Here is an 11,917-nt window from a genome sequence, read left to right as displayed (position 1 = left end):
ACAACACAACTTTACCGTTTTGGGGCCGATAATGATGAGACAACAACAACACAACTTCACTGTTTTAGGGCCGATAATGATGAGACAACAACAACACAACTTCACTGTTTTAGCACAGATAGTGTTGACACAACAACAACACAACTCCACTGTTTTAGCACTGATAGTTTCAAGACAACAACAATGACGACAACAACACAACTTCACCGATATAGGGATGATAATGATGAGACAACAACAACACAACTTCACTGTTTTAGCACTGATAGTTTCAAGACAACAACAATGACGACAACAACACAACTTTACCGTTTTGGGGCCGATAATGATGAGACAACAACAACACAACTTTACCGTTTTGGGGCCGATAATGATGAGACAACAACAACACAACTTCACTGTTTTAGGGCCGATAATGATGAGACAACAACAACACAACTTCACTGTTTTAGCACTGATAGTTTCAAGACAACAACAATGACGACAACAACACAACTTCACCGATATAGGGATGATAATGATGAGACAACAACAAAACAACTTCACTGTTTTAGCACTGATAGTTTCAAGACAACAACAATGACGACAACAACACAACTTCACCGATATAGGGATGATAATGATGAGACAACAACAACACAACTTCACTGTTTTAGCACTGATAGTTTCAAGACAACAACAATGACGACAACAACACAACTTCACTGTTTTAGAACTAATGATTTCAGACAACAATGAAGACAACAACACAAGTTTACTGTTTTAGGGATGATAATGACAAGACAAAAACAACACAACTTCACCGTTTTAGCGCAGATAATGAGACAACAACGACACAACTAAACCGTTTTAACACTGACATTGACAAGACAACAACAACACAACTTCACCGTTTTAGCACTGATAATAATGTGACAACAACGACACAACTAAACTGTTTTAACACTGATAATGACAAGACAACAACAACACAACTTCACTGTTTTAGCAGTGAGACAATACTTTTCTGATTCAAGCGGTGTGTGTGTGTGTGTGTGTGTGTTACTGTGCCTGTGTGTGAGCGCGTGTGTGCTATTCGACAAGAAATCATGACGTAATCAGAAACGGAACCACACAACTGGGTCTCGGATGTCTGTTTGGTATTGTGATTGATGTGCACGGGCGGACGGGCCGGGTGTGGGTTGCGTGGGAGTTGGGGGGGCATGAGGGGGGGGGGGGGGTCTCACGCAGTCCAGCCTCCACACACAGACACACACACTCAGAAGGTAACTCGGAGCTGGAGGACTCGGGCGCGCTCGGGTCCCGCAGAGACACTCGGAGGACCCGCACGGAGAGACGCCTCTGGAAGGACGGGTTCAGCAGAGCCTGGCTCGGGGGGTCCACAGGCCATGGACCACCTTGGACTGCTGGGCGCGCACCTGCAGCAGCACTCGCACGTGGAGCCCATCAGCTTCGGCATCGACCAGATCCTCAGTACCGTGGAGCAGAGCTGCATGCTGGGCCAGAGGATGCCCGAACCGGACTACTACGGCGGCGGGTTCGCCTGCGCCGGCGGCGGATACAACGGCGGTACCGGTGGGCCCTGCGGGGTCCAGAGCCTCGGTGGGTCCTACCACATGAACATGGGCGTGAACGGGACCAACATGAACTCTGCCGGTGTCATCCGAGTACCGGCCCACAGACCTCTGGGCGGCGGGAGTCCAGCTGGACCTCCGAACGGAACCAACCTGGGAACACTGACCTTCCCGTGGATGGAGAGTAACAGGCGGTACACGAAAGACCGCTTCACCGGTAACATGCCTTTATCTGCGTCACAACGAGATCATGTAGACGATAATAATTGATTATAATTTGTAGAAATAAAACCCAAATATCTTTAAGAAAAATATCGAATTATAGTAAGTAAGTAAGTCATTTTTTATTTATATAGCGCTTTTCCAGACCAGGGTCACAAAACGCTTAAACAATCAAAACAATATTCAATAATATTATTATTGTACTTTTTGCGGAAACATTTCTGAATTTTTAAAAACGTAAATAAAAAACAGAGAAAAATATACAGTATATTAATACATTATCTTTTTTTTGGTAATGTCTGTGGTTATTATTGAAATTAATATTTTACATCCCTGATCGTTCCGCCTTTAAATCAATGTAATGACGACTTTCGTTCTTCTGTTATTAGTTTCTAAAGGTGTTTGAATTAATTATTATTATTATGCATTTAATCCGTTCATTTGTTGTAGTTTCACTTTAAGAATCAGACATTTTTTATTCCAAGTTTACAAAACCAATTTGTTAGAAAAGACGATTACAAGTAAAATAAAGTCTGTAACTTGTTATATATATATATTATTTTACTTTTAATCGTCTTTTCTAACAAATTGATTTTATAAGCTTTGAATTCATTTTTTTTTATATAAATATAACAAGTTACAGATTTTATTTTACTTTTAATCGTCTTTTCTAACAAATTGGTTTTATAAACTTTGAATAAAAAATGTCTGATTCTTAAAGTGAAACTACAATAAATGAACGGATTAAATGCATCATAATAATAATTATTTATAATAATAATAATAATAATAATAATCATAATAATAATAACATAATAATAATATATATATATATAAATAAATGCAAGAAATCGGCGAATCAAAAATGTTGTTGTCGTTTAATACTGTATATTAAAACCGGCAGTGACGTAGGTGCTGAAGTAGAATAAAGATAATTTATCAGTTATTCTTCAGCTGCTGCTGCTTCTGCCTCTCGCTGCTTCGCTCACGTCCTCCTCCTCTGTCCTCCTCCATCTTCCTCTGTCCTCCTCTATTCTCCTCTGCCCGCCCCAGTGTCTCTCTCACCCCTTACTGTGACGCGTCGCGTAGGTCACCCCTACCAGAACCGGACCCCGCCGAAGAAGAAGAAGCCCCGGACCTCGTTCACGCGCCTGCAGATCTGCGAGCTGGAGAAACGCTTCCACCGGCAGAAGTATCTCGCGTCCGCCGAGCGGGCGGCGCTGGCCAAGGCCCTGAAGATGACCGACGCCCAGGTCAAGACCTGGTTCCAGAACCGACGTACAAAATGGAGGTAACGAGAATAAACGGATGCTTAATAATTCATTTGAATTATTCTTATTAAATACTTATTAATTATTCCCTAAATAATTGTAATTGTTGCCTATTCCCCGAAATTATTTGAAATATATTTAGTTTGATTCATTATTGTTTCTAATGAAATACTACGGATTATTTGATTCCCAAATTATTTTATATTTCGTGATTTATTAAATTCGTAATTTTCAAGTATATTCGTTGTGATTATTTGTTTCATAATTTAAATGCTTTAAAATCTTTAGTGTGATTATTTGTTAAATATATTCGTTATTCAATACATCGGATTATTAACACATGTTTTATTTATTACATTAATCTTGATTTATTAAAAAAAAAAAAATAGAATAGGGTCATTATTTCAAAGTATATCGTATGTGATTTTTGTCACATAATTATATTAATTTAATATCGTATGTTATTTATTTAGCATCTATTGATTACTTGTTAAATAATAAATTAAACAATAAGTTGTTTTTTTAATGAACTTTCTTTGATTGTTCTTAATTAAAGTGTATTTATCAAACAATTCCCGATACTATCTCAATTAGATAAGACAGAAATTTTATTCGGATCTTTTGACTAGAATACAGAACGACAGCCGTTAGATAATTCTAATAATAAAGAAATGTAAAATATATTTTAATTGTGAGAAAACAACCCACAGATTCCCTCCAAAAATGACATTTGTTCTTCTATACTCGCCTGACTTCACTGGTTCTGGTTCTGAACAGGCGACAGACTGCGGAGGAGCGAGAAGCGGAGCGTCAGCAGGCGAACCGGATCCTGATGCAGCTCCAGCAAGAGGCCTTCCAGAAGTCCATCAACCAGCCCATGACTCCGGACCCGCTGTGCCTGCAGAACAGCTCCCTGTTCGCCCTGCAGAACATGCAGCCGTGGACCGAGAACACCGGCAAGATCAGCAGCGTGTCCGCCTGCGAGTAAGAACCGAGACTCCACGCAGCACCGGAGCGGGCCCCGGTGTCACTGCAACGGAACCGGACTTCAGGCTCTCGTGATGGAGCTTCTCTCTGCGGGAAAACATCTGGGACAGACCCGGTTCTGGAACCCAACGGTCGTCGGTCGAACTGAGGAACTCGTCCTGGAGCAGAACTCTTGTATATGACCTATTTAGGACCAAAAGCTCACGAGAAACGTTTTCACGTCAGACTGAAGAGTGTGTGTGTGTGTGCGCGCACGCGACTACACGTGACAGAAGAGACCAGACGTCATGGACGTCTGACACACGAGCACTTGTTTCACCACTTGTGATTTTTCCTTTTTTTTTTACAACTGTGGGTCTGTAAGCATCCAAATAAAAGTCACTTTAATGCAGCAAGTTGAAGTTGTGCGTGTAAAAACTGAGTGATGATAATACTACTAATAATAGTTATAATAATAACGGCCACAAATCACAACACATTTGTGCAGCAGCCATCGGTCCAATTTGATTATTTTACCTATTTTACCAACATTTAAACAACACGGGACATTGTTGTGTTCATCAAGTTGTATTTAATTTAAATGTACACAAATAGATTGAACGTCGATCCTTGGCACATTTCTAGCAAATGTATGTCCCTGATTCAACCACTCAAAAGTCGCTCCTGACTGAGTATTTTTGTGTTGCTAAACTCTCGTAGAATAAATAATAATATAAATATAATTGTTAAAATACCGTTGCAAGTGCAACTGAAGGTACCACCAGTCTTGGTGTCTTTGTCTTCATTCGAGAAGACTTTTAATTATTAGTTTAAAACTGAAAAATGGATTTTAAACCCACATTTACAACTCTTTCCGCAGCAGGTATTTTCCTCAAATAACGGGTGATTACAGGATTTTTTATTCACTCAAAAGACGCGTATTTATTGTTTTTATTATCTCTAATGTGCAGTGGTTTGTCCGCAAATATTTGCTGGCGTTATAAGAAAAAATCAAAACAAGGACGTGTCATCCTTCGGAAAAATAAGTAAGTAATGTATATTTGTAAAGCGCTTAGACAATCAAAACAATACACGGTTAAAGTACACACTTTAACAGGCCAAGACAACACAGTGACGTCGTCCATGAGGTTCGTTGGTGCAGATTTATGTTCAGGCCTTTTCTAACAAAACATTCAACAATTAACATTTAACAATTATTGTAGAAAAGCGACACCTCAAGAGAATTCTATTGTTCGGGTTTCGTGAGTGAAAAAATACTCACCAACCGATTGTTTTTGTCTTTCTGGAGCAGAACAAACAAACATGTAGAAAAACAAAACAAACTTCAACGAGTTTGAATCATCTTGAATCATCTCAACCCTTCATTCATGATACACACGAAACACTCTTTAAATTCACTGTTGTGACTTAATTTGATTATTTCTGTCAGTGTGAACTTGTTCTTCTCCGACTGTGTCTATTTACTTCTAGAAACGTATTTGATGAGAAGATAAAAATGTCTCCACAGATTTAACTCGAGTTAACAAGTGACAGCGAGGGCCTGTGTGTGCGCGCGCATTGTAGCAGCAGCGTCGTCACGTGTTTCCGGTGCGCTCAAATGACGTAGCCTCTGCGTCATCACTACTCGCCTCACAACAACAAACTTGTGTAAGCGTCCTGGGCGAGAAGCAGGAACTCTGTTCCGGACCAGTTTTTTTCCTCCTGCTTTGCAAAATGTCTCTCCTCAGAGTGTGTGTGAAGTTCCGAGGACGTCTTCTCTCCAAGAGTCTGGTACCGGACTCCGTCTGTTCCGGTCAGTATTGCTCCCTCACTGGCTGATCTGGGTTAACATAACAGTGACAATAATACACTGTACTAAATTGACAATAAATCAATATTTCTACAGTAAAAATACATGAAACTGTGTTCACTTATACTTCAAAACCTGCTGAACATGAAAGTAAAGTCAGATCTTTGTCAACTATTAAGGTTTATTTTTTAATAATAAAATACATTGTGCACAAACAGCTTTCTCAGCAAAAATAACGTCATACGTCAGTACTTAAATTATTTAAACAACCGTAATTTAATCATTTTGCAGGAAAACAAAATAATAAATGGGAAATTATAACAGATCAGCAGAAAATAAATATTTCATATTTCCACCGCTTTCCTTCAAACAGTCTCACACACGTCTGCAGACTCTGGACTCAAATGTCGCCTCAAATCTAGAACCGAACTTTCTCTGGAATCTATTGAGAGAAAAGATTTTGATCGCGGCTCACTTAACCGCAGTGTTCAGTCGTGGTCCTGTTGTGTTGTGCTCAGAGACAGAATGAACATTTAGGAGGTGAAAATTGAATTGAGACCAACCAGACGCTTTGTTTACTATAGTTTATAGATAGATACACTTTATTTTATTGTATCTTTAATTAAAAAACATTGTGTGTTTAGTCTGAAATGCGTGTATGTTCAACCCACTACAGATCATTCATTCGATCGCCGATATATTCATTGAAGGACCTTCAGAATGTCTTCTGCCCACAGGCTGGTCTCGGAGCAGCAGTGGAGCGGTGAAGGACAAGGCGCCGCTGAAGAAGGCCACCACACCTCAGGGACGCTTCGACCAGCCAGAGAAGAACAAGGACGTCTTGGAAAGTAGGCTTGAATTGAAAGAAGGACCGCGGAAAAGATTTGTCTGTGACATGCTCTCCTCTGTTATTGTGTCACTCGCAGAGTTCCCGGATGACGTGAACCCCGTCACAAAAGAGAAAGGGGGTCCCCGGGGCCCAGAGCCAACCCGCTATGGAGACTGGGAGAGGAAGGGTCGCTGTGTGGACTTCTAACTAAAGCCTCCACTTCTGTTGTTTGTGTCATTTGTTTGTTATATTAAAATAATGTACATACGTAAGGACTAATGCTGGGGTTCATGTCTGTGCTCCTCAATAAAGATGTTGGTGTTAAACTCACTCCAGTGTCTTCTCTGGATTTGGAACGATCTTCCCCTCTCTTTGCGCTTGATGGATCTACTGACTCCTTTAAGAAACATCTTAAGACGTTTTTATTGTGCAGTGCAGTCTAAGTCTAAGTCTAAGTCTATTGGTTCAGGCTTTTCCTTGATTTTATGGAACTCCTGTTGTGTTATCAGTTTTATCTTGACCTTTAAAATATATACTTTATTGAGTATTGTTTTGATTGTTTAAGCGCGTTGTGACCCTGGTCTGGAAAAGCGCTATACAAATAAAAATTACTTACTTTATTTACTTACAGTGTCCCAGTCGTCATTCAATCGTAATAACTCACCACTGGCCAGCAGATGGCGGCAGAGATACATGGAACTTCCTCCCTGAATACTTTTCCCCATTTTTTTATATGGAAGTCTTTGTACACGAAAAAAACAAAACAAACAATGACTTTAGTTGAACATTTAAAACGTGCTACAAACCACTTCGCCGGATTCTGAGGTTCACTTCGTCAGTTTTTCAACCTAAATATGACGTCTTATTCATAAGACTTTATGCATGTAGGTTTTTGGGAAAATGTAACTTTCCAACGTCGTTTATGATAAATGAAAATGTCGTTGTTTGGTGTTGGATATTCGCCATAAGAAAACTTGGCAGTAGAGTGACGTACCGGACTTGAACGCACCACGGACGCAGCAGCAGCAGCAGCAGCAGCTAGCTCGCAGCACGGACGCTGCAGGACGAGGTCTGAGGTAAAAAAAAAACATCACTTGAAACTAGTTCTGAACACATGACACATGACGGGAGGTGATGCTGAGCAGCTTCCACTGAGACGATGTGTTTTCGTGACACGGGAGTCTGTCTGTGGTCTGTGGTGTCCGTGACGTCGGTGATGTCACGAGTGGTCTGTCAGCAGTCGCGGCGACACTCGTTTCCTTAAACGGGATTTATGCTCGAAAGTTCGAAAACTAAAGACTCCAAACTCGATGTAGGCGTCGATCACGTGGTTTGATCGGTTGCTATGGTGACGCCCACACTACCGTCACAGGAGCTCGTTATCACGCCATCATTGGAGAATTCTACAGGTTCTGTTGGACTCGTCAGAGCGTTTTATTCTTTTTAAATCTCCATTAAATACCGTCGTTGTTGTTGTTGTTGTTATGGACTGTTCTTGTTGCGAAGAAGAAGAAAAACAAACGTTTTCTGTGGATTGTTCTGTTTGTCACAAAACAGGAAGTGCAGGAGCGTTGACTTCCTGTCTGCGTGATGGAGCCGGGTCACTCTGACCGACCGCAGCACGGCCGCATCTCCACCGACAGGAAGTATGTGGCGAGACAGCCTTTGTTCTCGGGACCAACCTCCATCCTGAAGAAGGTGAGACTCTCGTCAGGAGAGGAAGTGTCACTGAGGGTGTGAACGGTTGTTTTTTCGCTCTGGCAGGAGAACCCACGGGCGGTCTACGGTGCCTCAGGTGTGAGCAGGACCAGGGTCTCAGGAGTAGAACTGAGCCAAGATGACCTCAGAGGTCCTTCTGACACGGTCCCCAGTCCGGACCGAGAAGAACCAGCGACACCCAGGTATTGTTTGTTGACAAGAATCTGGTGACACGTATCACAAAACATCAATATGATATATTGTAATACTGTAGTATCAAGGATATATGTGTAGTATTGTCAAGTACTTGACTCTGATGTTGTAGTATTTACAGACCACATGACTCTTGACAAAGTTGCAACTGATTTCATTTGTTTTGAAACCAAAATATGTCCAAACATCAGCTTTAAAAGATTCTGGAGTCTATTGTATCCTCTCGTCCTCAGTCATCACCGGGATCTTGCAGGATTTCATTGTTTCTTTAGCTGTGGTAAATATCTAAGTGCATTGATATTTTCTCGCACCACATCACCCAGGTGTCCTCACAGGAGCTCCTCTAGCTCCGTCCTGGAGGTCCAGAGACTGGACCTGCCCCAGCGTCCACAGTTGACCTCCACGGTCCTGCACCCCACCTACACCTCAAAGTACCGGCTGGTCCGCCACGAGCCCAGGACCAAAGCCAGCAGACTTCCTACACCAGTTCGGGCCGAGACATTTCACCAGAGGAACTTCCGGGCCTGTGCGGTTCCGGACTCTTTGCCTCCTTCACCGGACAGACGGTCTGCCGAGTGGGACCCCGACTCGGAGTACCAGTCCCTGTTGGACTACACGTATCCCTTAGCAGCAGGTGGAGACATCAGCTCCAGAGTCTGGCCCACAATGGCAGACCTGCAGGACTCGGGGATCGAACTGGACCGATGGTGCTCCAGTGTCAGGTCTCATGATGAAGACCTCTCTGTGGGGACCCCCTCGCCCACCTACAATAGCTTCCGGGACAGTTTGCTTGGCCGTCCTCAGTGGGGAGTGTCCTCCACCCACACGTCCCTCCGCTCCACCAGTCTCCTACCCAAGTCCTGGACCATAGAAGGAGACCTCCATGAGGAGTTCTGGCTGCTGCCGGACCACCTGGAGGAGCTGCAGTCACTGACTCAGCAGGTAAGACCTCCACACGTCCCCCTGATGGTCCAACATCAGCGTTTGTGTGTTCAGGTGAACGACGTCTCCTCTCTGTTGGACGGGATGCATCTCGGCGTCTCTTCACTCCAGGCTGAGAAAGATGAAGGTACGAACGAGGAGCTTCAGATGTTTCTGCTCCTTCCTTCATCATCTCCGCTGTTCTGGTCCCTCAGACGCAGCTGCTGAGTCAGCGGCCCCTTCTCTCTGGACCCCTGAGCGGGAGCGGGTCCAGGGTCTGTCGGAGAAGCTGCGAGGAGCTGCCTCGAGGAGGCGAGAGGACCTGGAGGACTCGTTGATGGAGCACGTCCAGGTACGTGGGAGCGCCCCCCACTGGTGGGTGATTACCTCGAATGACCTCAGGGGCCACGTTATATGCCGCTCGATGTGAGGGGCCACCAAACCAAAAGCCAGAGGAGGGAGGAGAGAAAATGTGATGGAAAAGAGAGCAAATAAGAAATGAAAGAGGAAAAAATGTTCAACATAAAATTAATCTCAATATAGTCGTTTAGAAAATCTGATAAAAAAAATATGTTTTTCTAAATATGATCTCAATGTTCAGTCGCATTATTTCAATATTGACCAAAAGAATGAAGGAGAAAGAACATGATGTATTCACACTTAATACAATATTAAATATAACAAAATATAATTGTAAGCTCTATGTTCTACTCTGACCCCATTAAGGGCCACATATGGTACCCGGACCTTGCCCAGGTCTGGACTACACTAGACAGATGGTCCACTAACTTACAATCTTTGGACTGGTCACCTGTTCAAGAACGTTCTCTCTCGCTCTCTCTCTCTCTCTCTGGTCAGATCTTCTGTTCGCACCTGCAGCAGCTCATCCAGTGGCTTCACACCATCCCGGAGAGGAAGGCCGGACTGACCTCGCCCTCCCTGGACCTGGAGAGCGTCAGGCGATCGCTGGCCGAGTACCAGGTGTGTGATGTTTTCAGGTGTCACTGCTTCACTCATCTGTGCTCGGCTCGTCTGGCCTGCCGTCGGTCAGCGGAACTTTCCAGGAGATTCAAGATGAGGAAGAAATGTTTGTTTTAATCTCACTTCTCTTCTTCTGTCCAGAATATGGAAGTAATAGCATCAGCTTGATTTAATTGAAATTAAAACAAATATTTAACTGTTTTTTTTAATCATTGAATTCAATAACTTCTATATTGAAAAGTTGAGTTTGGTTCTTTTAAAATTAAAACGTGTTCAAAATTAATTATTATTTTACACATATAGTTTTATATTATAATTCCCATAATGAAAAGTTACAGTAAATATTCTAAATCCAATATTTTTTTTCAACTTATAGCCATTTAATGTCACTTTAAACATGTAGTTCTAACACAACACCGTAGCTTTTAGATGTTGAATTGTCGTCACGTGATTGGCTGAAAGTTGGATCAAGTAGCTCGGTACTCTGTTGGTTATGTCTGACGGCTCTATCAATATTTTTATATTGAATTGAAAAGGCTATGAATTGAAACCATACATTTTATTGGAATATCCAACTGTTATAATTGATTTTGGTGAAAAATTATAAATTCGATAAATAGAATTGCTTTAAAAGATACAAATATTCAACATTTTAATATATATATTGTTTTTTAATTCACCGCTTAAATTTCAAATTTAAATAAATGTTTCAATGTTTTCAACTCAACCATTAAACACTGTGATGCCGTTCATATACTTCAATCCCAGAGCTTCCAGAGAGAAGTGGATCTCCACAAACCTCTGACCTCCAGAGCCCTGAAGAGCGGACGTTCTCTGCTGAGCTGCATCAACAGCATCTATCCAGGTCCAGCCACACCTTGCTCTGAGAAACCAAACCAATAAAACCCCTAAAACTCACTTTTCTTCATCTGCAGAAATCAGAGACGCCTTATCACTGATGGAACGACAGCCCTCGGTGCTGGAGAACCAGACCCAGCAGCTTCTATCCTCCATCTTGTCGGCCGTGGAGACTCTGACTCAACCCTCTAGTCTGGACCTGCAGGTCGAGGTGGACCAGGATCTCGTGACGACACGACAAACAAGACGAGGCACAGAATTTGTTTGAACATCGTTTACACGCGTGATCCGTCCCTGGATGACAAAACCTTCTTGTCTGGTGATGTCGTAAGCGCTGAGGTGCGTCTAGAAGAGTGTGTCGACTCCACAAAAACACTCGTCCAACTGAGTCCAGTCGCCTTTATTATGAAAAGCCAGAAAACAGTTTGTCTGCGTCGCACTGAAGTTACACAGTCATGACACTGATGAAGGCAGAATAAATAATCACAACAGGACCGTCTGGATGTCAATGAATCTCAGTGAACATCGAACGCTGCACAACATTTCAGAAGCCAAACACACACACACACACATA

General features: G+C 42.5%; 3 protein-coding genes across 4 annotated transcripts; all 3 read left to right on the top strand.

Annotated features, from left to right (window-relative positions):
- The first annotated feature begins 1,388 nt into the window (after positions 1–1,388).
- tlx1 (T cell leukemia homeobox 1) lies at positions 1,389–4,055 on the top strand. The gene is made up of 3 exons (XM_087802743.1): positions 1,389–1,791; positions 2,850–3,087; positions 3,845–4,055. The coding sequence occupies exons 1-3, from the start codon at positions 1,389–1,391 to the stop codon at positions 4,053–4,055; spliced, it is 852 nt and encodes a 283-aa protein (XP_087658869.1).
- Positions 4,056–5,679: 1,624 nt separating this feature from the next.
- sdhaf4 (succinate dehydrogenase complex assembly factor 4) lies at positions 5,680–7,002 on the top strand. The gene is made up of 3 exons (XM_087803377.1): positions 5,680–5,846; positions 6,581–6,691; positions 6,770–7,002. The coding sequence occupies exons 1-3, from the start codon at positions 5,768–5,770 to the stop codon at positions 6,877–6,879; spliced, it is 300 nt and encodes a 99-aa protein (XP_087659503.1). The 5' UTR covers positions 5,680–5,767; the 3' UTR covers positions 6,880–7,002.
- Positions 7,003–7,683: 681 nt separating this feature from the next.
- Positions 7,684–11,835, top strand: cep68 (centrosomal protein 68). 2 transcript variants are annotated; one of them, XM_087803374.1, is made up of 9 exons: positions 7,684–7,748; positions 8,230–8,370; positions 8,437–8,573; positions 8,907–9,525; positions 9,580–9,652; positions 9,720–9,856; positions 10,363–10,485; positions 11,254–11,350; positions 11,421–11,835. In XM_087803374.1, exons 2-9 carry the CDS (start codon positions 8,263–8,265, stop codon positions 11,609–11,611), a joined length of 1,485 nt encoding a protein of 494 aa, XP_087659500.1. In that variant the 5' UTR covers positions 7,684–7,748; positions 8,230–8,262; the 3' UTR covers positions 11,612–11,835. The 2 variants fall into 2 exon arrangements, with proteins under 2 accessions (XP_087659500.1, XP_087659501.1); XM_087803375.1 differs by lacking the exon at positions 7,684–7,748 and adding an exon at positions 8,026–8,081.
- The last annotated feature ends 82 nt before the right edge of the window (positions 11,836–11,917 follow it).

This window comes from Callionymus lyra, chromosome 11 (assembly GCF_982586985.1).
Source record: "Callionymus lyra chromosome 11, fCalLyr1.hap1.1, whole genome shotgun sequence".
In the NCBI taxonomy this organism is placed as follows: Eukaryota; Metazoa; Chordata; class Actinopteri; order Syngnathiformes; family Callionymidae; genus Callionymus; species Callionymus lyra.
Note: the sequence above shows the minus strand (reverse complement) of the source record. Positions and strands in the feature narration are given on the sequence as shown.

Coding starts and splice junctions, on each gene's coding strand:
- tlx1 (XM_087802743.1), top strand. CDS start 1,389: ATGGACCACCTTGGACTGCTGGGCGCGCACCTGCAGCAGCACTCGCAC. Junction 1,792..2,849: donor CACGAAAGACCGCTTCACCG/GTAACATGCCTT, acceptor TGCCCGCCCCAG/TGTCTCTCTCACCCCTTACT. Junction 3,088..3,844: donor AACCGACGTACAAAATGGAG/GTAACGAGAATA, acceptor GGTTCTGAACAG/GCGACAGACTGCGGAGGAGC.
- sdhaf4 (XM_087803377.1), top strand. CDS start 5,768: ATGTCTCTCCTCAGAGTGTGTGTGAAGTTCCGAGGACGTCTTCTCTCC. Junction 5,847..6,580: donor ACCGGACTCCGTCTGTTCCG/GTCAGTATTGCT, acceptor TTCTGCCCACAG/GCTGGTCTCGGAGCAGCAGT. Junction 6,692..6,769: donor GAACAAGGACGTCTTGGAAA/GTAGGCTTGAAT, acceptor TGTCACTCGCAG/AGTTCCCGGATGACGTGAAC.
- cep68 (XM_087803374.1), top strand. CDS start 8,263: ATGGAGCCGGGTCACTCTGACCGACCGCAGCACGGCCGCATCTCCACC. Junction 8,574..8,906: donor GAAGAACCAGCGACACCCAG/GTATTGTTTGTT, acceptor CACATCACCCAG/GTGTCCTCACAGGAGCTCCT. Junction 9,653..9,719: donor CCAGGCTGAGAAAGATGAAG/GTACGAACGAGG, acceptor CTGGTCCCTCAG/ACGCAGCTGCTGAGTCAGCG.